General features: G+C 34.8%; 1 protein-coding gene and 1 long non-coding RNA gene across 4 annotated transcripts in view; both read right to left on the bottom strand.

The window, feature by feature from the left end:
* Window positions 1-27,102, bottom strand: part of LOC128986146 (potassium voltage-gated channel protein eag) — a 130,748-nt gene that overhangs the window by 15,207 nt on the left and 88,439 nt on the right. The window contains exons 4-8 of one of the 3 annotated variants that reach the window (XM_054406315.1): window positions 26,353-26,484; window positions 24,460-24,605; window positions 13,989-14,384; window positions 10,422-10,590; window positions 3,142-3,402 (exon numbers count right to left, since the gene is read on the bottom strand). In XM_054406315.1, coding sequence (XP_054262290.1) covers window positions 3,142-3,402; window positions 10,422-10,590; window positions 13,989-14,384; window positions 24,460-24,605; window positions 26,353-26,484 — 1,104 coding nt within the window. Of the gene's footprint in view, window positions 1-3,141; window positions 3,403-10,421; window positions 10,591-13,988; window positions 14,385-24,459; window positions 24,621-26,352; window positions 26,485-27,102 lie in introns of all 3 variants that reach the window. The other 2 variants (XM_054406317.1, XM_054406314.1) reach the window with 2 other exon arrangements.
* On the bottom strand, window positions 19,228-21,884 carry LOC128986147 (uncharacterized). The gene is made up of 2 exons (XR_008490101.1): window positions 21,778-21,884; window positions 19,228-19,333 (listed from the first exon to the last, which is right to left on the bottom strand). It is a non-coding gene; the product is annotated as an uncharacterized LOC128986147 (long non-coding RNA).

The following is a 27,102-nucleotide window of genomic DNA, read 5'->3' on the forward strand; positions in this document are numbered from 1 at the left end:
ATAAAATGGTTTACCAAATTAAATAAATATAAAAGCATTTTGAGAAACAATATGTAAGCTAACCTACAAACACATGTGTCATATAAGTAAAATATGTTTTTTTTTAGAAACATGATTAACTAAGAAATCCATTGTAGTATAAGGTTACGACAATACAAAATACAAGTTAGAATTTTTTTTTAGAATATGGCAATAGCTTACCTGACAGCAGCAATAATCAACAAGGTCAATACTCTGTAGTTTAATATGTACATTGTAAACTATCAATTTGACAAAAGTTATCATGAAAAACAGAGTTTGTACTTTGATGAACGCCTGCAAATAAAGACCTTATTTATTTAATTATTTATCAGACGTTGCTTGTCCTTAAATCCCACCCTTTTGTGTGTAAAAGCAATAGGTGTAACAAAAGTTTTATGGTTGAATAGTTGAAACCACGTGTTCTGATATTATTCGGATTGCAATAACCTCATTTTATTAAATTAAACTAAATTCATTAAAAAATAAAACACACATTACATGGGGGTATAAAAATGAATGTATGCAGTTTTCTTAAGAATTCCTACATGTAACTAGGCAAATTTCACCCAATGCAAAAAGGACCAACAAAATTAAAAAATGCTTCATGTTATTGATTTTACCACAGATTGAGGTTACACAAAGATTGGTCTTAAATTATACGTTGGTGTACAGTGGTAGAATTTGTAAGCCTAGCCTTGACACACCGGTTGCTTAAGGCCTACCGCACACGAGAGACTTTTTGTCGGCCGACTATACAGGGTGATTGATATAAGTGTGCCAGCCGTTTTATTCGAAAACTATAAGAGATATCAAAAAAAGTTAAATGGTAAGTGCCTTGGATTTTTTATTTAAAAAAACAAAAAAATTATTTTAGCCACCATTTTTCCAATATGGCCGCCAACTTTGATTTTTCTTACGGAACATCCTGTATTTTATGATGTATTCTGGTAGAAAAAGTAATTTTAAGACAATTTTATTCTTGTGATTTTTTTCATAAACCTAACCGTTTTGAAGATAAGTTTTGAAATTTCTGCATGAGAAAGAGTTTCGATAAAGGCCTAAGCAAGCATGCCACCTGTTTTGCTCGAAAACCATTCAAAATTGCACAACTTAAACCATTATTATCATTATCTTTGAAACGGTTAGGTTTATGAAAAAAATCACAAGAATAAAATCGTCTTAAAATTACTTTTTCTACCAGAATACATCATAAAATACAGGGTGTTCCATAAGAAAAATCAAAGTTTGCGGCCAAATTGGAAAAATGGCGGCTAAAATAATTTTTTTGACTTGACTATAATTTTTTTAATAAAAAATCCAAGGCACTTACCTTTTAACTTTTTTTGATATCTCTTATAGTTTTTGAATAAAACGGCTGGCACACTTATATCAATCACCCTGTATAGTCGTAGTCGGGAGTCAAAGTCGGCCCCATAGTGGTAAATCTGAGCGTGCACACGGGCCGACCGCAGCAAGACAGTCGGCAGACTGTCTGCAGACAGTCGGGGCAGTTTGGTGCTGACTGATTTTCTCGCCGACTGGTCCCCGACTCAACTGTCGTGTCTTATTGATAAAGGCATGGAGATAAGTTTGAACGCGCACACTGACGACTAAAAAGTCGAGTGCTTTGTTATCATGTGTATTATGATTGTTATTATGATAAGTATTATTATTTGAGTGTTATTGTTATTATTATGGCTTCGACAACCACCAGTGCAAGTGTTTTGAGGGACGATAAAGTTGATCGATGAAGTTGAGGCACGGTCCCCTCTTTATAAAAAAAGACTTTGAAAGAGTATTTGGTCATAATAAAAAAATACCACCGCTGCAGCAAAACTGCAGACTAAGTGAATTCCCATTTGCCTGATTTAACTTTTTATTTAATCTATTACAATGAATTTAGGATAAACAAGTACCTAGGTTTGCTGCTACAGGTAGGGTATTCAGGGTGTGTTTTAGTAAAACATTAATAGCTGAGTATAAAATAAATATATTTGCCAAGTTTTATCAAAATACATCCATAAACAAGCAAACTACAACAGTTTACTTGTTCTACATATAAATGACATGAAAATTTTAACTTTAAATATTTTGGAATTTCCCTGTAATCATTATGATAATAATTAGCATGCTAAATTATTTGTTTTTCGAGCTCTGCAAAATTAGATGCAAAATTAGCTCTGCAAAATGGGAAACCCCCATTTTTACCCGATAAAACCCCCCATAAACCCCCGTTCCCATAGTCATGCTGGTTTGCGAACTCATTCGAATAAAATACATGTAGATTTACACGTTTGTACCAAATTTCATCAAAATCGGATTTTTTTTTTCGATTTATCATGCTAACGGACAAATATATATATGTGTGTGTGAATTTGAACGGATGGTGTTTTTGGCCTCTACGGACATCAAAACGAAAAGGTAAATCGGTCCCGGAACCAGGTCTCACCATGAGACCTACGGTTACAGCTTATTCCTTAAAAGTTATGGGATGAGGTATTTGAAGCCGGGGTATTAGCAATTGGTCAAAAAATCAACACTCATTCATGAGTACATGAAAAATTTGTCCGGATATTTCCTCAAATCCGAGTATAGAGGTAAATCTAGCCTTTCAAGGTTCTCGGACTATAAATTAGATGCACCCAGTATTTTCTCTTAAGTTTTCTTGCACGAAATCTTGTCAGTAACGCACATATGACAGCGATTTCTGTCATATACATCCTTTTGACACTCGAAAGACGACTAAACAGTCGTGGCGTGTGGGCACCCATAGTCAACGACCAAACAGTCTTGACGACTTTTCGATTGTCCACCCGACTCCAGCCAGACAGATGGCCAACAGTCGGCCGACAAAAAGTCTCTTGTGTGCGGTAGGCCTAATACTTTTCATTAAGTTAAAGTTTAGCTGGCATTATATGAGAAAAACGGGGCCTACACAGAAATTTAACAATCAAAAATAGTTCTGTCCCAATTAAAGAATATGATTCTTAATTACTAAGTATGTGACATACTAGTAACATTATGACCTGGTTTATAGTTAAAGTTTATGCAAAAAAATTACTACTTAACAATAAACTAATCAATCTACATACATCACAAACTCAAGACAGATATACTTGCCTGCTATTATCATCATGCAGATGGTGAATATCTTCTCGTTGTCAGTTTCCGCGGCGACGTTGCCAAACCCCACGCTGGTCATGCAAGTCATGGTGAAGTAGAGCGCAGTGACGTACATGGTGCGGCGAGAAGGGCCGTTGATCAGCTCAGGCGATGGTTGTGTCGAGTCGTTGTTCCATATGTAGCTGTACGGTGCTTGTGTCACATTCGCCAGCTTCCACAGCCACGAGTATTGAACACCGTTGTCAGCGTCTGACCGACCTGTTGGCGAAATTGTAACTATAATAATTACTTTACTAGATGTGATCTCAGGGTCGCCAATCAAGCAAACAACAGTGTAAATTAAGGATCTGATTTCTATAAAATTTTGTATAGAACGATGTCATATATTACGTGACATAACAACTCAATTAAACTATTAACCCTTTCAGTGCTATGAAACGATATATCATTGTTTTAAAAAATTTCTAAGGGATATAGAGAAGAAGGTTATTTTAACAAAAAGAAGAAAAACGGCCATTGGTGACCTGCATGTTCATAGGATACACTATCAACCACTTAGCTAAAAGATTCGCCCAATCCGATGATTTCGAGGTGTATGTCTAAACCAAGGATTGTGAACACCTCACTATGCCCCAGTGGTTGTAGTATATCGCTACAAACACACAGGTCACCAATTATTTGCCACACAGGACGGGGATCGAACCCGAGCAGACGAATGCCACTGGCCAAGTGACACACGCCCTAGCCTTCTCGGCTATCTGTGCTTGAAGACTGAGGAGTCAAAAGCCGGTATTTAAGCTGATGCCACCGATTGCGAACAGATAGCACTACAGATGGTTGTTCAATGTGTTACTAGGTAGCAGCACTAGTTAGTCACGGACTATTTAGATGATATTTTCAGTTGAAACACAACAGTGATCATAATATTGTGTTCCTGAGATTTTGCTGCAAAACATTATTTTCCCTAAAATGGCTATATTATGATAACCTCGTCCAACTAAATCAAAGTTAAATTCAATATTACATTTTAAACTATATGTCTTTTGATTTTATGAGATTTTGGTTTCAAAAAATGCTATCAGAACATAAAAATTTAAAGGAAAACCAGGAAAATTACAACAACAACTAAGTTTCATTTAATGTTTACTACAAATACCAGGATTTATCTTTGCTATACAATTTCGTATTGTCTTATTATTCAAAATTAGCCTAATTAATAAAATAGTGACAACATTACAGTTAAAATTCAACAACAGGTAATGTAATTGAAAGGCAAACAAAAAAGTACGGATGGTCAAGTCTCAAAATTTCGGGAAATTTTAAATCTCGTTACACGAGACGAGATTTCTTTTTAGCCGAGAATTTTTATCGAGACGAGAAAAAAAAAATTTTAAACGCCTGCAGAAAGTCAATGCAATACCCGCAATACAGGAGCGTGTTGTAGTTGCGTTTCCTTTGCGAAGGCGTTCTTATTTAATTAATTCTTTAAATGTAAATATTACTTTAATTATTTTAATAATATTACTTTAATAACATTTGAAAAGTTTTGTTAAGTGTAAGCAGTGTGAGGAACTATAAAAAGTCAAAACAAGTAACTATTTTATAAAAATTAATATTGCTTTTATTTTATGATTTATTTTATTTTAGGATAAGTTGAACTCTATCCTAACTGATATCACTATGTTTCCTAATCGTAGGCATTTTTAATAAGTTAGGCGTGATTAATAAAAAGATTTTATACTGATGTTTTTTAATAAAAGATTGTAAATATTCTTGCCTGTTATCATTATTTTTGTATTTAAACAGTCATCTAACAATGTTACAAAATCAGGTAAAAATGTTGAACGTGCATTTCCCGTATGAGAAGAGAAATCCTGTCTCGAACTAAAAATCCAATCTCGTCCATCCCTACAAAAAAGTCTTACGAAATACAAATTATTGGCCTAGCACTGAAAGGGTTAATAGTCAATATACTTTATCAAATAGTATCAAATTTATTATGAACCCTATATAGTTCTTACTCTTCCATCTGTCCTTGAATCCTACCGCTTTTAGTACAACTTGTACAAAAATTTAAAAAAATCTAGAAGTTCAAACAAAATTTAAAACTCAACCCTTGGACACAAGACAATGAAGGGGACACACAGACTAATTCATACTTCACGTACGTGCACATTGCTAATTTTCTACACCATATAATTCCCTTAGGCCCCAGTTTTTGACCTGACACAACTTGAAGTAAAACGCCCGTCCCACACAATTCTGTAATAGCCTTATTCATGAAATGCAGCATACGACTATGGTAGTTAATTAACCAGAGTTGGGATTCTTAGCCTTAAGCAACAAAACAACCATAGCTCCTACCACAGAATAATAACCTAACCCAGGATTCCAGAACTCACTAAGCAATAAAAACTTTGGGTTTTATTCTAGAGGTTAAATACCTTATTGTTGCCCCTGTAATCCACTGTCGTCTGGATGGCGACCGGTTTCAACACTCATGGTGTCATTGTCAAGCCTTAAAGACGTGTTGTCACTCCTAAGAGGTCGTCATAAAGTCATCAGAAGACAAAGACGCTGATAACAATGTGAGGGGTAGGGGGGGAGGTAAAGGACTTGGCGACGGTCAGTCTAGACCTACACCCTGAACCCGCAGCGGCACCCTGAGAATTAGTGTTCTTATATGGCCATACTGTATTATTTATTTGTAAATATGTTTGTGCGTGTCTCATGTATTTATTTTAAAGACTTTATGACGACCTCCTAGGAGTGACAACACGTCTTTAAGGCTTGACAATGACACCATGAGTGTCAAAACCGGTCGCCATCCAGACGACAGTGGATTACAGGGGCTACAATAAGGTATTTAACCTCTAGAATAATATTGATCAGTAATCCGGAAGGCAACACCTCAAAAATTTTGGTTTTAATCTGATAGTGTCAACTCCAGAATCTAGGAGCAATGTTATTTTATTTAAGTATACATTTCACTATTAAAAAGGTTTAAATACCTGCTATCAAGCAATTCATTTAATTGCAGTTACAGCTAGTTTCGACTCCTATGTGGAGTCATCTTCAGGCGGTCTAAGGACTTCTTCTTTCTTCACATTAAGAGCGTCATATTTAACACGTAAAAATAAATAAACATTTACACACGGCACAAAACACGTTTACGGACACGAAACATTTACTGATCAGTTACGACAACAGACGATGCAAACCTGGCGGACAGTCTGGACTCAAACTCCAATTGTTGCAACTGTAATTAAATGGATTGCTTAATAGCAGGTATTTAAACATTTTTAATATTATTTGGTAATCCGGAGGCTACTATCCACAATGAAAATACATTTCACTTTTGCATTATGATCAACTGCTGAGTAAGATGTTGGTTCTCTCTTTTATCACCCCCGGTGGGTTAGCCAGCCATCAAAAGCAGCAAGATTCTGGTGTGGACACTAGCAGATTCAAAACGTAACTTTTTTTTAATTAATGAGAGTTTTAGATTAGGCCTTTATTCTGTGCTCCTGTTCAGGTTCGACTAAAGCCTAATCTACCATGTAAACAATAGAAACTAAATATGAATAGTTCAAATTATATTACAAAAATATATGAGGGCTTTTGTTTTTTAGGTAATAGTTGTTTTTGGGTATAGCTCCAAGTTCTGCATGTACACCGCTATGAGGCAGCTCGCTGCTTACTGGCATAAGTGGTGAACAGAATGGCGCCACTTGCAGCTCTTTAGCTGACATTTATAATGTGCTGTGTGTACTGCTGTGTGTACAATGTATCGTGTTAAAAATTTTTAAATTATTGAATCTAATGCCGCATGCGAGATGAGGTAGTTATACGTTTGACTACAAGACACATACATGATGCAGATATGCATCGTCAGATGATTGAGCTTATGACTCTAAAGCAATGAGTAAGTAAGGATAAAGTACTATACGGAAATTGGTTAAGGAGTAAAAATGGATGTTAAAATGTCCATGACGAAGAACACTTGGGCTGGTATTGACAGGAAAGTAGAATGCCGTCATTCCAAGAATTCTTGTTTGGATTTAGGAGGTGTATTATTTTTCTGCGGTACTGATTTTAATCAACATGTCATCTCCTTCAACCTTGTAGCGCATAATAAAAAAAAACTCACTAACTCTTTTCCTTTAAAGGTATTCTGTGAGAAGTCAGGGTACCCGCAGAAAACACAACTCCTTCCAAAATAGACATTTTCACAGCCATTTTGAAACTCCCTAACGTCGCTAAACCATTTTTACACTTAACCCTCATTCATTACATTATGGCAATAAACTTAAACCATCTGGTGATAAATATCTGCAGACGATATGTTTCTTGCAGTCATAAAACGTCCTAATCACGCATGCAATGGGAGATTCAATAATTTAAAAAATTTGCTAGATCCACAGTGAGGCACAAACGTCATCTAAATAGCTGCAGGTGACGCCATTCTGTTCACCAATGATGCCAGTAACCAGCGAGCCGCCTCGTTGTAACGCTGTACAGCGAACTACGGAGCTATACACAAAAACAGCTCTTACTAAAAAAAATCTCCTATTAAAGATCAGATTTAATTATTAATCCAACATTCATTTAACTTCATTCATTTAAGCATCCATTTTTTATAACCTATAAGTAACATAACTTGTATCAACTGAATGAGAACGCAAAACGGTAGAATAAGTTTCTTTCAAACAACTTACTTTTTTCTGTCTCTATGTTAGCATAAAGGTACACAAAATTAACAGGAAACATGATTCATAAACCCGGCCGATACAAAAGTAGACACACTACCAAAGTTTACACCCCAGTCTCAAATTAAAGTAGTGAGTAATAGAAGGGAAGGTATTTTGTTATTTTTCTAGACTACTACAGTATTATTAAGTCAATGGCACCATTGACAAGATTAAATTGTAAAGAGCCATTGACTTGTTGAGGTACTGAAGTAGACATAAACCTAAATCGGTAAGCTATAGACAGTTTTACTCTCGAAGAACTAACCTGAACAATCCTCTTAGGCCCGATTTCACCAAACTTTTAAACCACCGTAAAGCCTTGCTCTAACTGCAGTTAGCTCTTAACTGACGAAATCAGATTTCACCACTCGCCGTTAGCGCTAGTTTAGACTAAACCGTCGTTAGATAATTAACTGACCAATTTTGACCGGTTAACTTCTTTAATCTTTCGTTAAGTAAATATCAGCTGGCTTTAAGTTTAAAATATGGAAAGGCGAAATGGTAGAAGAGAATACGGTACGAATTAGCTTTTGAAAGTAAGTGATGGCAATGAAGGGTAACCTATGTTGTTCGCCTAACTAGGTGGATAAGAGAAAGGGTTAATGATTTTAATAACAAAGAAGAAATTGATTTTATTATTAGATGAACTATCAAAACGTTTAGCCTTTTTCTTTTGGAAATGAATACAAACCACTGTAGTGGTTTGTGTTTAGGCTATCCCACATAGTGCATTGCTTTAGGTTATCCCAAAAGGCTTTTAGTTAAGGCGTATATCTGCGATCAGCGACCGCATTGAACTGATTGGCGATCAAGAGCCGTACTCTTTTATCCCGGCTAAAAAGAGTGTCCCGGCTCTTCTACCAACATTATCGAATTTATTATTTCATTGTTCTAAAAAATAGGCTCCCTTTCCTTCTCCCGGCTTTTGGTAACCCTAACCCAACGTTCAAACAATTGTTTTGCGTTCGGTCAGATGTAAAAGTAAACCAAAATCTAAACCTAAATTGTCATTATTCTGCTAGTATTTTATATAAAATAATTATTTTTGTGTTATCTACATTGTGTCTCGTTCTTGTAATTCTTTTAACTCCAGTTTTTTTCACTACTTCAAATGTACCAAACTGGTTAGTGAACAAACAGAATATTGAACATCCCTGTAAAAAGTTGGATTGATGAGTATAACTATAAGGTATAAATATATAAGTATAAAAAGTTGGACTCGACCGCAAAACTCAACCAATTTGTTCCTCGAATATGTTTGATCAACATTGGTTTGCCTTTATTTACTTATGTTAATTGTTTTGGTATTTATTCTTGCTTTCTGTTGTTATTTTGCTCAGAATCTATTGTATTCCTGTAAGCTTGCTGTCTCCAGTTTTGTTTTCACTACCTCATAAACACTGATTTATTTTCTAGGTTATGTTTACTTGCTACCGTAACAGCCCGGTATTATGACAGTTCACTGCCACTGCCACCTGGATTTTACTCTAAACTCTCGTTTATAAAACCAGCGTTAGTTTTGAAGCGTTTTCGTTGGTGAAACCAGATTTCCTTAACTGTGGTTTAAATCATCGGTTAGTTTTAACCGAAGTTTAACTAAACCATCGTTAGCGAGAATTTGGTGAAATCGGGCCTTAAAGTGTGTTGCTACTAAGTATGGTTTTTTTGTAAGGCCCTGATTTTCCATACTACAATAATAGATGGAAACATAAAAGGAAAGTTTAAGTAAAAATTGGATTAGGTACCTATGTGCTAGCCTAACAATAGCAAAGGTAATCTAGATTAATTCAAGTTCTTGAAACCGGGCTAGAAAATAAAATCTACAAGTTACTTTAGAACAAGTTACATTGTGATAAGTTTTTTTTTCTGTTTGTTATGACCAAAGCTTTGTGAATAAGCAAGAAAACATTACTTTACATACACAGTTGGTACTTCAAATTGACCTAACTTAAATTGTTTTCATTCTAAAATTCTGTACAACTGCAACAATTGTGGACTGAGACGCCATTTGTCACAAAGCTATCGATGAGAGATTCCATCTAACGAAGGACAATGTTAAATATACTAGACGCTTGCTTATTCGGCACCTTCTGGACTTGGGCAATGGCATGTTATTGAAAATACTGAGTTACTAAAGGTCTTTAAAAGACAATGCAAGACTAGTGAAAATCAGTTTGAAGTGTTAATAGGAATGTATTGGCTAACCGTTTTTGTTTCACTGTACTTTCTTTTAATTTTAGGAGTATAAAAATCGACTCCAGATTCCAATCGACCACTCCCGACCCTGCCAAATGCGCTAGCTAAAAACAACGAAAAAGACTTTTATACCTATTCCGGATTATTGAAAGCGCTGGACCATCAGATTCCAGATTAGTGGGCTCTAGTAGGCTAGTTATAACACCCCAAATTTTATCATTCCCTGACAAACGTAAAATATACCACCGACATTGAAACACACAGCAAAAACATAAACTTTAATAAAACGTCAACTTTACAGTAAGGTACGTATAGCCAAAGACAACTCACCTATGGAGTACCAGATGCATGCCAGCCAATGAGCTACCAGCATGTAGAAGCACAGGAGTAGTATCAACATGGCAGCTCCATATTCCAAGTATCTGTCTAGCTTACGGACTACTCTGCCCAGCCTCAGCAGTCTGACCACCTTCAGTGCGCTGAACAAACTGCCGATACCCTGCACGCAAATGTTTGTATCACTTTACAGATGGAATTTATTTGTTTGTACATCTTAGTATCCATTATGCTTGAATGATGCCATAGTACTGTTGGTAGTAAATCTAGCATGTAACATCTGAATAAAGCTATCAATTCAACAAAAGAATCAAGGTTTCATGATGTTAGCCTCCGAATCACTTCAGTTAATTAATAAATGGTTTAAATACCTTCACCTGTCAGTCAGGTAATCCTTTGAGTAGTAATACACTACTGCAGTTTACACCCTCAGCCCCCCTTGATAACACCAGTCTAGACTAGTGTAAGGGAGATATAGGTTTTATATTTGTAGATATTTGTAAACTAGAGGTTATAGAGGTTGAATTGTAGATAGTGACCTTGCCAACTAGGAAGCGTGCTGGAGGTGTTTTGGTAAACACTGGGTGCTTTGCACTCAGTAGCTGTCTGGTCAATAAATAGGCCACCTGAGGTAGAGAAAGGGGTCAGTTGCCCGGGGCAAGGTGCCCAGGAGAGTTGGGTGAGTACTGGTTTCTCTATCTTGGGGTTAGGCCCTGTAGTCGGGAGTTTTGTACGGGAAGTTTTGATTTAAGGGGACTGTAAGTTAATCGGAGTTTTGTGATTTGTTTTGAAGGAATTCTTTTGGGGATTGATACTTTGATTTTATTTGATTACAAGGGAATAGTTTCGTTTAGTTTTTGGGGATTATAAATCTAAGATTCAAGCTACCTCCAGAGCGGTTCCTATTAGGCATTTGTTGGTAGGCTATACTTGAAAGTAAGCGTCACTGTATTAAACTTTATTACATAAAGACAATTAAAATCCTGTTTGAATAACACGATCTGGTTCTCTTATTGAACAGCTACCCAGCTCATAGCTTAAAGTAGAATAAGATTAAAGTTTCGGGTTTACTATAAAGCTACGCTCCCATGTGCGTATGCAGGATAACCTATAAGGAGTGTGGAGGTTTTCTGCATATCACACTAGCTCCTTGCACGCGTCGGGCATCAATGCCGGTACCAATGAAATATGACTTTAACATGTGTGTTCGTGTTTATATCCGTGTTGCCTTCTCGTAGTTGCAATGTGATGAATTTGTGTGAATGAAAAATTTTGACTTCCTTTGGCATCTAAAGAAAGCCCCCTGAGGGCTAAAACTGCAGAAGTGTATTACTATTGGATCACCTGACAGTTAAAGGTATATAAACCATTTATTAAGTATATCAGTTGCACACTTTTTCCCTATAGTTTGAGTAAGGGTGTACTACTTCAACATTTTACTGTTCTTCATGGTTGTAGGGATTTTTTCATTAAGGCTAAGCATCAATTGCTTTATTGCTTAAAATGGATATCCGATTATTTTTGATAGAATAAAGCACAGTCTCACCAAGTTTTCAAGGTTTGTCTGTAAATAAGAATCTCTTAGCTATCTCCTGCCACGACTGAGCAAGCTAACTCAAAACTGACAGCAGTGCCGTGTTTTTTACTTCTTCCACTACAATTCTAATTACCATGGATTAAGACTGGTTTTATAACTTACTAGGAGTAAAGAACACGACTACAGTGTTAGATTCGACTTATTCAAAATAAGAGGTTATGGAGACTCTTAATTTACGTAAAAGCCTTGTCTAAAACTTGTCAGCACGGTGTAATTGATAGTCAGACAAATACTGACAATCATTCTTTTCTTTTAATGAAAAAAAACTTGTATATTTACTAAACAGCATGTTCGGCAGAAAATAAGCATCTTAATGTTAACATTACAGATCAATTATCTTAAATTTTGCACAACAATGCTTAACCCACTGGTTTGGGAAAATTTTGTTTTAGCTTAACTAATTTCATACAGAAAAAAATTCTAAACTGATTAAGCTACTGATTACATATTTGATCTAAGTTGTAGTTTATTTTTAGCAGTGTGACCAGTGCACCTTAAAGACAAAAAATAAACAAATAATAAATATTAATGATAATTTTCTGGAAAGCATAAGTAAGTGTATGAAGCCAAACGCTTCCAGACAACCTGTAAGATAAACTAAATTGTGGCTATGGTAACCTCTGAAAATCGAAAGTCATCATAAATGTGTAAAAAACATTGTTAAACAGCTAAACTTTAAGCATCGGTTACACTAACACTATAACAACTTAATGAATATCTGGTAAGTTTAGAACCCTAAGTGCCTCAGCATTGGCGGTGAAAGTGCTGTAATTAATTATCATCAAAACCCAAAATGACAGAGGCAAGCAGCAGTGACATCGATGATAATCCATGAACTCATCATTTCACATATGATTCTCTGTCTCTCATAACATTTTGATAAATCTTTCATTTATAAAATGTGATTTTCAATGGAAAAATCATCAGAAAAAGGATGAATGAAAATGTTAACTGATTTAAACAACATGAATGATTATCTTGGTTTTAAGTTGATCTGAATACTTAATAAGGTAATGTGAAACACGGATTCAATTTGTTCCAAAATGTATGGTTTGATTTATGTCATAATGGACTCAATGGAGGCATAAGACAACACTTAAGAATTTGCTTTAATAAACTGTCAGCTGTAAAATTTTAGAACATGCAAGTTTTTTGTTGCAAGAATTTCAAAAGTACAAACTATTTTATATTATTAAGAAAGCGGGGACACCAAATAGCCTTTGAAGAATTAGTAAAACACATTTATTAAAATTGTGAAAAATAATCCGACGATATAAAACTTGAGAAAACCCTCATGTTTTTGAGCCAGAGCTTACATTAAAGCTAAGTGCGCCAAAGCAAAGTGAAGAACTCCATGTGCTAGAGCTACAAGCTTACCCAGGCATTTCTGTTTATAAGAGTAATGTCTGGATTCTAACAATCCTTCTAAAACATTCCAACTATTAAGCAGACCTCTCTATTATTAAGCTATGGCTAATTTTATTCAACTAGTTTTGAGTATTTGATGCAGGAAAGCTTTTAAGCATGCCATTTTTTATTTTCTAAAATGATTGCTTCAATTCAGCTATTAATTTCTGTTTACAATTGAACCTAGATAGGATTTTATTCAACGCATGTGCAGTTTTTCTCCCTGACTGCTTTAGTTTATTAACAAGGTGTCTTTTATATCTGCTAACTATTAACGCTGAGTCTTTTAAATACAAACTAATAGATGTAAAATGTGAAACTATGTACAAAAAGAAAAATGGGAAGAAAAAGACAAAAGTACACCACAAAGAGTGTAATTTACGCAAAACTTCTTCCAAAAACGGATTGAAAACCGCAAGAAGAGGAAAGCTCTAACCGCTGGTGAGAGACAGAGAGAGAGGTCTAGGCAAGCACCGATGTCACGCACTTACATTTCCATCAAACAGGTCGGACTCTTCGTCATTCTCGCAGTCGGGAGAGATGTAGCCATTACTTACGTCTTCGTCGTGGTCGAACGCGTTGAATACGTCGTACGGAAGGCAGGAGAGGAGGTCAATGACAAACCACGACTTGAGATAGTTCATCCGGATCACTTTCGGGTCGGAAACCACTTCGCCGCCGGGGCCGACGAACGTCGTGTGGAAGTTGAGGACTATGTCGATGAAGAAGATGACGTCGACGATAGAGTCGACCACGAGCAGCGAGACGTCTTCGGAAGTCTTGTTCTTGAACGCTACGTTGTACGGGACCATGATGGCAGTGTAGAAGGTTAGGCACAGGATGACCCAGTCCCAGATGGCTTTGAAGGCGCAATAGTGTAACAGGATGTGGGGTGGGGTCTTGGGAGCCTCCTGACGGTACTGAGGCATCACGTCTGCACTGAGACTCATCATCTGGTGACAAGAGAGAGAGGACTTGTGTCAATAATACAGCAACTCTTGGCATATAGCTCAACATACAAAACCAAACAGGAAAAGAGATAACCTTTGCACAATTACCTAAAATTTCACTTTTGAAATACAAAAAATCTTTTTAAACTTGATATTTTCAATTACGATGCACTATTTTTCAATTGATCACATAATTATTCAAAGTCGTACAATACAATCAGAAGAAGAAAAGAGACAACAAAGATTAAGATTTAAGAATTGATAACCAACATTTTATAGTAGTCCAAATGAGCTGTAGTCTGTATAAGCACTTGAAAGTTGTTTGTCAATTTGTTTAGAATTGAAACCGCATTTCTACAATGGATAGATGTTAGGTACAGTGATTACACCTGGCTAGCCACAAAGTTACACAGTCACAGCTGCAAATAGATGTTATTCATTTCATCCGTTTCATAATAATGCACTCTCTGTGAGATCAATTCCCTATCTTATGCATCTCATGATAATAATAATAATAATAATAATTTGTTTATTGTAGTCGACAATATTATATTACGTTACTAGTCCTGAAAATAAGTGTTTGCGAGACGAGTGTGGTCGTTCCCATGCGAGACGAAGTCAAGTACGGCATTACCATACGAGTCCGGTAAACACATTTTGGACGAGTAACGTATGATAGTTTATGCCATACTACTAAATCTGTACAGATCTTTATTACCACCAACTAAAGGACTAAAAATCACTAATGTTTTTGTATATAACTGCTCATTGCCACCCAATTACAGTATAATCAGCTGATTGGTGTCCGGTAAAACTCATTACAGTACAGTAGTAGCCTACGCAATGAAACCCCATTTGATTAAGCTGGCGGCAAACAGCTGTTTTCTGGACTAAATCCTTGCGTGGGAAGTTCGTCAAAATAGTGTGGCGTCAAATACATTGCATAACAAACGTCAGATAATCAATTAGATGATCAATTAGATCACCAACTTAAATAAATTAAGGCTGAAAACTGAAAAGTAAATTTTGTTTAAAAAGGTTATTACTTATTTTTCGACTGCTAATTTTGTAACTCATTTTCTAAAGGTCAAGTGGTTACGGCTGAAATGTTACGCCTTTGGCTGTGGTGTAAATATAGCACCGTTTTTAATCCCAGGAGAGTATAATTCTGGCAACCCATTTTCTGATGTTACAAGCCAGATCTCATTCAAGAAAGCAGACAATGAAATAAGTTCCAAGTCTAGGAAACTTTCATATTTTTTTACCTGTGACTTTTCATACCTACAATTTGTAACCTATATGAGTTCTATGCTAAACCATTTGTTCCATAGACATACTAAGACTATACTAAACTAACCTCTATCTATACCTAACATTTATTTAAGTTGCCATATTGTTTTATTTTATGTAAATGCCTCTTTTCAATTAATAATAAATGTTCACTTAAATTTTGAAGTAGAATGGACGTTCCACAAAATTATCATTTGATTACCATGCTCGCTGTGCCTCATTTAAAAACTGCTTCTAATATCCTTAAATTTTATAAGCTGAGGGTTCCAATACTGATGCTTGTTATTTCAGAATAATTATTCTAGGGAATATTATATGCTGGATTTTTTTCGCTTTTGTTAAATATAGCTTTGCGATAAACTAATGGTTATTGATTCGAGCTAACAAGTAATTGAAGTTTATTAAATAATGTAGAACATTTGAAATTTACGTTTTCTCTCTTTAAACACGGTAGTTTTGTTACTTGTATGTCCAAAGGTTTCTCAAATAAGGTGTGGAAAACGTTGGATAGAATACTCCATGCTGGACTGTTTTAAACATCTACATGCATGGTACTATTTGATTTCTATGGATTTCCTTGTACAGCCAAAAACTAAACATAGAACAAATCCATATGGAAGACATTTATTAGCGAACACATAAACTAACTGAATGCTAGTTTTAACCAGAATCAAAACCAAATATCTCAACCCTAGATCTGTATTAGTCACCAAAACCAGTTAGTCATTCAAGTATTTCCAGACAGTTTTAAAGAACTTAAGATATGGTTTTGATTCTGGTTAAAACTAACATTCAGTTAGTTTATGTGTTAGCTAATAAATGCATATTTTTAGTAAAATTATGAACAACCATTACAAACACCATTATAAACAACGAACAACTGAAATAGCACAACATTTTTCACCTTAGGTGAATCACATCATGCTCACTTGTTTTGGGGTTTGAATCCCATTTAGGTCAGGTCTGTGTGCAGCTCATAAGTTCGATCCTGTATGAGACTAAACTTGGTGGGAAAAGCGAAAAGCCTATAATAAACATACCTAGCTACCTATAATAATGAAACATACTATACCCATCTTCCACCTAAGGAACAGAAGCATGTGTGGAAGTAAACAGAATGAGTGGAATCTCCGTGATTTATCCCATCAGGAATTCAACTACTCTTTACCTAAACCGTGTGTGTATATTGAAAACTAGTTTAACCCATTGAAGTGGTATTTTGAGTGTAGTTCATAATGGATTTTAGCACCTCAGTAGCAGTACTTTCTATATAAGCACTTGCTAAGCATGAGACGTTAAACAAAACTTCCTTTTTCACCTAAAAAACCTCACATTGTTGAGAAAAATCATTAAAAGATTACTGGGTCAATGGAATAAAAGATATAGGCTAGGTTTTAATATCCTAAAAGAAGTTTAATACATTATCAAAACTCAATCCTTACATCTCAAAGGGTCGAGTGAGGCAAGTCTTGACTTTTGCAAAAATATTAGGTAGGAACACAGAGAAGTAAGGTACAGAGGAAGCGTCCAATGGTACAGTTAAGTGGTGTCTAGCAATAGTCGCTGGTGTCTAGAGCAAAGTCCAACATCGCCCCCATCGGCCTCATGGAGGACAACGCTCTTGTTGGAGAAAGACCCTGTGCCTTGACAAATGACAAATTTAGACACAGTGCCCGCCGCTCAAGCTCTTTCTTGCTTGTCACAAGTATATTTCTGGCACAACATAGATAAATTATAATAAATTATTGCTAAAGCGGACGATCGTTTCATAAGCAAGTTTCCTCTGTACCTTCCTTCTCTGTGGTAGAAACAACTTTGAATTGCACCCTAAGTTAGTCAACCAACGGCAGATACTGATATACTTGTAGACTTTGCTTAAATTAGACCCAAACTCATTCCAACTGTGGTTCCGTACATTTGTAGCGGCTTAACTAGACCAGTTTTCTAAATGAGGCACAGTTTGAAACAGAGGGTACACTTAAACATCCATTTACATGCCCTTTACCAGTGATTGGAACCAGAGCAGCCCGAGGAACACCTAACTAGTATGATAACACTGCAATCGCACAATCCAACTTCTCAACTCCTTTTATAAACAAGAGTAAGTTTATATTTACTCATCTATCATAAGTTTTTCTTCTAAAACATGTACTGATTTAGTGAGTTGGTGATTAAAGATTCAATCAGATTTGTGCAATCACAAACATGTTATGGCTTAAGAATGTTTATTGCCATACGATTGTTAGGCCTAGGCCATGTTTTGTTGCCCTAGACAATTAAAGTATATCTTAAATTGAGAGGTTTTGATTTTTTTGTTACTATAAGGATTTACCTTACATTGTATTGGCTTAGTATAGGTTTTATGGTTTGTAGTTTTTAAAAACTGAAAACAAACTTTACAAAAAATATTACTTTAAAAATGTAAACAAATTTAAATATAAAAACCAAATAATATGATTGTAATCAAATTTAAATATTTTAACATAGGCTAATTTAAACTTTGATTCAACAGCTAGGCCGCGTTATAATATTTACTTCATCTTAATCCAATACTGTAGCTTATCATGCTAGTATTAATATGGCTCCAAAAATTAAATATGCTGATGAAACTTAGCATACTTGTTAGCAAAACATCATAACCCACATAGCACAAGTACATCAATTTGACGTAAAATTGATGTCAAAGACGTCAACGTCAATGATATTTTGTACGTCATTTTGACGTCAATCAAGATCAATATGACGTCAAAATGACGTCAATATGAAGTAAAAAAGAAAATAAAATTTATGTAAAAATTATGTAAAAAAATTGACGTCATTTGACGTCTTTTTGTTGTAAATTTGACGTAATATTGCTCAGTTTTTTAGGCAAAATGATGTCAAATTCACACCAAATTGACATCATTATGTTGAGCAAAAAAATGTAAAATTGACATAAAAATAATGTAAAATATTTCCCCTATTTTTTTATAAAATTTTCGGTAATTCTTCATAGAACTGTAATTGTATTCATATTAATTTTCAATGTTACTAGTGCCAAAAATTTTTAAGTTCTGCAAAATCTTGATGACATAATTGGCAAATCTTTTGCAAAAATCTGTTAGAACCATGCTGAGGAAAACTTGTAAATAAATACCTAACCTAGACAAAGGTAATAAGTTTTATAACAAATTGTAAAACAAATGGATGACCTAGGCATCAGCTGATGAATTTTCTGCATAACAGATAAAAAAACTAGGCCTACTAAAAAAATACTGCAATTTATATTTGTTAGGCTTCAATTTTTTTTCAATAGCAGTGTTTGACATTGGTATAAACTAAACTGTGGAAAATATATTTTTATGCTCTTACTTTCTGATCTAATTCAAATTATGGTGTTTATATTCTTAGGTTATGTAAATAAAAGTATCTTACAAAACGGAAATGATCGGCTTTATAAATTTCATACAGAATCTTTTATGTACTTTTTACATTTTACTGTACAAAAATATTTTCAATTTATGATATTTTAAAAAATAGAATAGGAATTAATTATGCTGGAAAATAAAACCTGGAGTCCAAATAAAAATATTTATTCATACAATAAAACTAGGTACATCATTAACATCCACACTACTTATATAACTCATATTCGCTCTCCAATTCTTCTCTATTGCACCCTCCTGTAACAAGCAATAAATAAAAATGGTTGATTATGAAAATACAAAATAGATTCTTTATAGAAAGATCATTAAATGGATAGCAGCGCACAAATGTTGTGTCAGAGGGCTGGTACTGATTTACCAACGGTTTGAGGGGCTAACCAAATATACAAATACACCTATCCGTCTTAAAGACCCAGGAGGACAGACACGAAAAAGAGGGTGGTGTGACAAAATAGTAAAATTTACCAACTCTTTTAAGTTTTTGGACAAGATGTGGCCGGGCTTTGCAAACAAGTTTCATGCTAGCTAATTTGCGATGCATGTGATTTTTTTATAGCCTACTGAGAAACGCTCATACATGGGCATTTTTATTAATAGCCTATAGGCATATATTTGTTGATTTTATTTATTGAGATGAAAAAATATTCAGAAATATTTACCCTCAGTTATGTTTAAAAATATGAGGTATTATTTGTAGTTATTTCTAAATAATTTTAATAGACAGCGATTTACGATTTTGATCTTTGTGTGCCTTTTTTTTTTTTGAGGATGACAACTGAACTTCAAAATGTGTATTGCTTGATCGTTTGTGAACTTAGCGTATTCAAAAATTTTACCTGTTAACCCATTAGAGTGGAAAATTAGGACGGTTCAAGAAGTTTGACCAACAAGGATTATAAATTAAAATCAAGCATAAAATTAAGAATCCATTTTAAACGAACGCAGAAAAAACAAATAAAATTATATTCACGAAAAAGACTAGGCCTACCCATAGAACCAGCCACACTTAAATTCCCTCCTCGGAATGCTCAGAAGGAGCCGATAAAATTCAGGTGTCGATAAAAAGCTGTTTCACTCTTTTTAACTGATTAGTTATTTTAATTTTATCGAAGGGACCCTAGGGGATTTTATAGAGCTCTAGAAGTGCTAATGAAATCTAGAAGACGCTTAGGTGAGAGCTATCTCATATTCACCCTAAAATTGGTCTAGCTTTAAGAATGACTCTGTAGTCTAGGTCTGACTAGTATTCTACCCTGGCCGATTCAATAAAACGAACCCGTCTTACACTTTATAATTATCTGACGAAAGTGGGTAATAAATGAATGTAGGCATACGGCATACGTACGATGATTAACTGGAAAAAATATACTGTAATATAAAAATATAGAATCTTTGGGGGCCTGCTTAGGATGAACACAGAATTGATCATGATATGGTAAATACATTAATGGTTAGGCCTACTAACTTATTCTTCATAGTGTAGATCCAATCGGGGTACTCCCAAGACCTAATTATATCATCCCCAATGGGAGGGGGGGGGTTAGCAATATGATATCAAGTCTCTGGATATTAAAACTACATATTAAAGATTTACTAATTAAACTGAACGGTCGTAATCTTGAATTAATTAATTAATACAAATCTAAACTATAGACACCGCTAGTACTAAAGTAAAGTAGTAAGCCAAGTTGGCTAAATGTATTTGATCAAAATCGGCCTATTTAACGTTGCCTATTTAACATTTTATCAACGTAAGTTAATAGCCAAGTTGACCTTCTAAATAAATAATCGATAATTGGCGTAGCCTAAGATGCGTAAGTAGCGTTTAACAGTGACAATGTTATCTCGTCGTTAAAGTACAAACTAGTTTAATCTTGTATCTTGGTCATGCTCCGATTAGGCTACAGTTAGATTGAAGCTTAAACAATCTTGTTGTGATGGATTAAAGTACTAGCCAACAGCCTACTTGATGTGACTATAACCTATAAGAAGGGCCACAAGCCCTTTCATACAGAGGGTATAGAAACTGAAAGTTGGTGGAAGATTACTGTTAGGTCAAATTCGTCTCTTAAATCACAACTCTGAATCCCTCTTTTGAAGAGCTAATTATATACCCCAACCAAATCATAGAACAGTAAACAATCCCTATTGCCACAACAAAACAAAATATCTTAAATATAAATTAAATCACAACATGATTGCTAATTACCTGTAAATGATTTTAAATTTACTTCATCTAATATTATTATTGCATCTTGAGAGGGAATAGTATTTCAACATGCAGGATTATTGTAGTAATACATGTCAGGATTTGGAAGTGGAAATTAGGCAATGCTTCCTCTGAAAATTAAACGCGGAACCAACACAATCGCAATATCACAAAAAATGAACTTAAATAAAAAGTTGGAGTTGTCGTTTATGGTGGATTATTTAAATTATTATGGTGGTTAATGTTTAATGATGCTTAATTAACTTTATGTAAAAAAAGTTAAATCATGGGCCTAACAATTTATTTATTTAGGTTACAGGAACAACACTATTTTCATGATTCAAAAAAATTTCATTTGTTCATACTTGGGCATATTTCCTTATTCATTTTTTATATGCTACCTATAACTATTAGTAACTTCATCAAACTTATTTTTAATACATGTAAGTTAAGTTTATCTATGAAAACTTACTTTTAGTAAGTTAGGCTAAGAAACCTCAAGTAGCATGCCACCCGCATCCAATTATTTTGAGGTCTTCAACAATGTTGGCGGTAGACCCTGGGCATTTGGAGTTCTTCATGATAGCCTCTGTACCGTACTGTAAAGAAGATAAGGTAGTTTTAATTACGGTTGATTGGAATGATGTAGCCTAACTTTAAATTTATAGGCTTTTGCTTGGAACAACATAATTACAGTTCTCAATGTATCACACTAGGCCTGCCTATACTATATCTATTGTTGTTAGTGAAATGAAGTCGCGAAGTGGGCAATTCAGGGTTAATTAGATAAATAGTGTTACTGTTCATCAGCTGTTCGTAGGCTATGTTTACAAAGTGAAAAGCAGATGAAATTAAGTAGGCTACTGAGTACCGGTAACCTAATTATCCCATTGGATATTAAATATCGGTATCCAGCAAATTTTGATGATGGGCAAGATGAACTCAGTTTGAAATGCAAAAGGTTTACACATATAGGTCTATTTAGGTGTAAGTGGTTAAGAATTATACTATAAAGTAGAATTTAAAACAGTAGGCTAGCACACTCTGTGTAGATGGCTCATCCAACTACCTTGGCTATTTTGTTAAGTTATTGAGTTAGCCTACTGATTTAAATAGGCTACTAAACTGGCAAGTCCTGATTGACGGAATGACTTGTAACCTGCTTCAGTTTCCAAAATAAGTTAAGTTAGTACATAATGGTTAGGCTAGAACATTACCTTTTCTTAGGTTTAGACTCCTTATCCAAAAGATAGCCTAACTTACTTAACTTAGACCTACCCCTACGATACCAAACAAGCCTAGCTTAACTTGAAACTGTAGGGTAGGCCTACTTCTAAGATAGCCTAGGCTAAATACTTTGCTGCAATCGTATTAATTAAATCGCAGAAGATACACGTCCTGTAACCGAACGTAGATTAATTTAATCGTCCGGCAGCAACCTCACCGGGTTGTATTGGCCCGGAACACTATAACCACAACGATACGACGTACAGCCGTATTCAGTGGTGTAGTGGATAGAGTAGCCTACTCGGCTGATGAACAAGAGTTATCTAGATCCAATACCAACGGAGGCACTAAGTTAACTTTTTGTTAAAGATTTACCTAGCTTAGAATGCCATTTCTTCTTAACTGTACATCTTTTGTTAGAATTTGAGGCATTTATAATTTAATTTTATGAACAGAATTTAACCTGCATTCGATTTTTTCACTATCAGCAAGTATGTTTAGGCTAGTTAGGTTAGGTTATGACAGTAACTGCCGGACGCGTATCCTCTGCCTAGTTAAATAGCCGTGGGCCAGGAGTCTAAGATATGAAATAGGCTTAATGTTACCGATTAATGTTAAAGCTAAGTTATTTGCTTACGTTAAATGATTTGTACTTGCCTGAGTTCTGTTGAAATTGGATTTCCCGGTTGAACTGGATGCTTCTAGGCCTGAACACTTGTTTTTAAGTAAAACTAGCTAAGTTAGACTAAAAAAACTGTTAACAATTGAAACTACAAAATCAAATGAAGTTATTAATGTAATAACACATCTTAATTTTTCAATAATTGGATGATTATAAATAATTCATTCAAGAAAAAGTCGGCTGGTTTTTTGGCCATCACAAATAAATAACGCAAACATATAACAAACATTGGTAAACATAAACATTCAACCATATGAAGCAGACCAGCAGACAGGCATGACAACAAAAATTATTAATGGACAAGGACCAAAGAAAAAGATAGAGGCACCTTTACTGTTGGAGTGAACTAACTGCTTTTACAAACTTGCCTTATAAATAAAGTGTACATAAATAAAGTTTTTAATGTAGCTTGCCATAATAAAATGCCATTTTAAAACAATATGACATTCTGTTCATCCGAAAAGAAACTTTCTTGACTTTTAAAGAAAATAGCGTTGTTTTACTACACGACTTTAAGCACTTATTTGACACTTGTATTCAATGGAACTCTACAATTTGATTAGGCTATATTATGTACTTTTTTCACTCTGTAAAATATGTGAACTATAGCTTAAATTAATGTACACAACAATTAATGTAGGTTTTCGTACGAGTTGTATAAGTAAGTCTCAAAAGATTTTTTTTTCATTTTCACTTTAAATTATATACAGATTTTTGATCAGTGTAGTTGATAAATTATTTTATGTCATTTTTACGGCAAAATGATGATAATTTTTGTTCCAGTTGGATTATGAAGTTGGTTTTGATTATCATACTAGCACAAATTATATTTCGTCATTAAAAATAAAGGATACACAATTTTTTCATTGAAATATGTGATAAAAAAATTGACCACAATTTGACGTCAATATGACGTCTACAATTTGATCAGGACGTCAATTTGACGTCTTTTACATAATTTTTACGTCAAATTGATGTTATGTGCTATGTGGGAACCCTTATGGTTTACTAACTGAAATTAACATAGAATACTATGTAATAAACTTCAATTTAGTTACAGTACCCTTCAAAAGTTTTTTAAATACCAAAAAACCCAAATCTTTCCTAAATTTTATCTTTGCGATTGCAGTATCACATTACTACGTCGTACAACATTGAGAAACAAAACGGGGCTGCTCCAACAAACGCAGTCCGGGGAGACGAGGCATGCTCATGCGCGTGTCGTAATAATGAATTGAGACTCACTGGCGCTAGGTCTAGTGTGGACCTTACATGCGCTAGGTGTGACTGCTTGGCGGTGTCCTTGATGGGCAGATGGGACGAGAACTGCGAGACCAGGACGCTCCGGCTGCGAGTCACCGAGCGAGCCAGCTTGGCGAACTTGCTCAGTCCTGGCAACATGTCCACTGTTTCAACCAGTTAGTACGAACATGACAGCCGGAAAAAATAATATTATTCCGGATCACAAAGGTAAAGTTGAAATTGTTAAATAGAAAGTGATCAAATAGTTTTGTATTCATGCTTTGATCTTAGAGGTCTATAGCAATATTTTTCTTTAAATTTTGTCTTTTTGGTATAATACTTATTAGCCTAGTCATTTGGTTACGGGAAAAGTGAAAGATAGATCCTTTTTTTGTTTCTAAGGTGTTGATAAGAAATGCATGAAATAGATGGATGTCTAGTCCTATGCATAGGCAAAGCAGGAATTTAATGATTGTTGATATTAAAATTATGCTTTGCTTATTTTCTTCCTAAAATAGGGCAATACTGCTAACACCTCTTTTCATAATACCTTTCATTAGAGTTCAACCGAGTTTATAAATTTTTTATCGATATTTTAAACATTTACAGTTAACTTACAGAACCAATTCCATCCATGTATCTTATTTGTTCGAAGTGTTTTTTTGAAAAATAAACAAATTCTGTTTTGTTAGAGATATTTTAATTTCACAAACTAAGAGTTGACCAAAACAGCAACAGCACAACATCACCAGATAGGAAAACAACAAAACATAAAAAATAATCATAATCAATAAACCGTTTGAACATTCTATAAAAAAATCTGAAAAGTACATAGGGTGAACAGAAGATTTTGTAAGAAATTGTAAAGCGTAAGCTCTGATTTTATATGAATCGTGTGAATGGATGGAGTCACACTCAATTGAAGGGAGTCCCTTGATGGATCTGTCAAGGAAAACAGAGTTAAGAAACCTCCATCCCTCAATCTTGACGTCAACACACATCAGTGTTGAACAATCATTTTATCTCTACCTCAAGAAATATTAGCTGGAGGATTCAAATATCTACCTGGTAGGCTACTGAACAAATAAATAGGCTTGCCATTGTTGGGAATATTTTAATAGGAATATTTAAGATTATACACTAGTAGGCCTATGGTTACCGTATTAGTCCTACGAGCACAATAACAAAATAAAATTTAGCTGTCTAAAATTGTTCAAAGAAATCTGACATGTTAGAACGTGATACTTACGTATAAAATAATATGTTAAGAAATGCATTCTGTTTTCTTGTCACTAATTTATTGATGCAAAATAATTAAAAAATTAAACAGATAGTGTTAAGGGACCGACACTGCACATTATTAGCCTATTGTATGACTGATTACTTTAACGGCTCAGCAATTTCAATGAGAAATGTCAAAAATTGTAAAGTGCAATAAACTGACAACATAAACTCTTTCATTTTGACATCACTGTAATGGTTTTGCAGTACGGTATGTTACGCTACGGTACTTACTGAGCCACAAACTCACCTAAGGTTCACTTTATTTGTGAAATTGTTGCAGATATTTTCATTAACATAAACAACGAGACTTTAACCACAGTTTTAGAATTTAAATACAGATTCTGTAGTATTAAGCTTTGTGTTGTCTTTTTTAGAATTACCTAGGCCTATTTAAATTAATGTTTTCTCTAAACCTGAAATTCTCTGTGTTTATTTAGCTACCGGCTACCGCTCAGTTCCTACCCTAGGCAACACACTCGTCTAAGGGGAAAATCAGGTTTCACATCCCAATACATATGTTATAAAAAAACTACTTTTTTACTAAAAAAAGAAAATGTAGCTAGGCCTATGCATTTGTTTTGTATTTTTAAATTGTATTTTTTTTAAACTTACCTCCCTTGGTGTCTTCTGTCTCGATGGGCTGCTTTAACGCAGTTATGTCCCGGAACGTGAGCAAGAACAGGACTACCAAGTCTCGCTCGTTCTTGATTGGAGCTATCTGGAGTAGGAGCCATAGTGGGGTCTCTGTCAACAGTTTTATCATATTTTGAGATTTTATTACAAAAATAAAATGCCAATAGACTATGCTTTATTAGAGCAAGTATTTAAGCCCCGTGTACACGTAGCTAGTTTACTAGCAGCTAGTATTCGCAGCTAGCACTAGCTGGGCACACTAGCGCGAAAATTCCCATCTACACGTGGCTAGTTATTAGCGCTTATTATTAGCGCTAGTCATGTAGAAGTGAAGTGTTCATTGGTCGCAATAGTCATTTCAGTTTAGCACAAAATGTCTTCTGTTCCCTTTAAATTTTAAGAATTGGTGTACAAGAGTTGTGTTAACATGAACTTAATCTGTGTGGGTTCGAAAGTGGATTATGAGGCGAGAATTTCTTGGTGCGTCCTGGCGTTGGGAGACCAGACTACTTTAAGTTTTTGAGAATGAATGCTTTAAAGTTTGAAGAACTGTTGGTTGGAACTAATCACTCCACTGATTAAGAAAAATGATACTGTGATCACTGGCGTATGGCGAGTGGCAATAATTAGCACTAGCAGAAGTGCAAATGCTCCGCTAGTACCGCGCTAGTTCGCTAGCGCTAGTGGTCACGTGACCACCCCCACTACTTATTAGCGCTAGTAATATCA

The sequence above is a fragment of the Macrosteles quadrilineatus genome, unplaced genomic scaffold (genome assembly GCF_028750875.1).
Source record: "Macrosteles quadrilineatus isolate MER2022 unplaced genomic scaffold, UCM_ALF_1.0 Scaffold_2__2_contigs__length_208266976, whole genome shotgun sequence".
In the NCBI taxonomy this organism is placed as follows: domain Eukaryota; kingdom Metazoa; phylum Arthropoda; class Insecta; order Hemiptera; family Cicadellidae; genus Macrosteles; species Macrosteles quadrilineatus.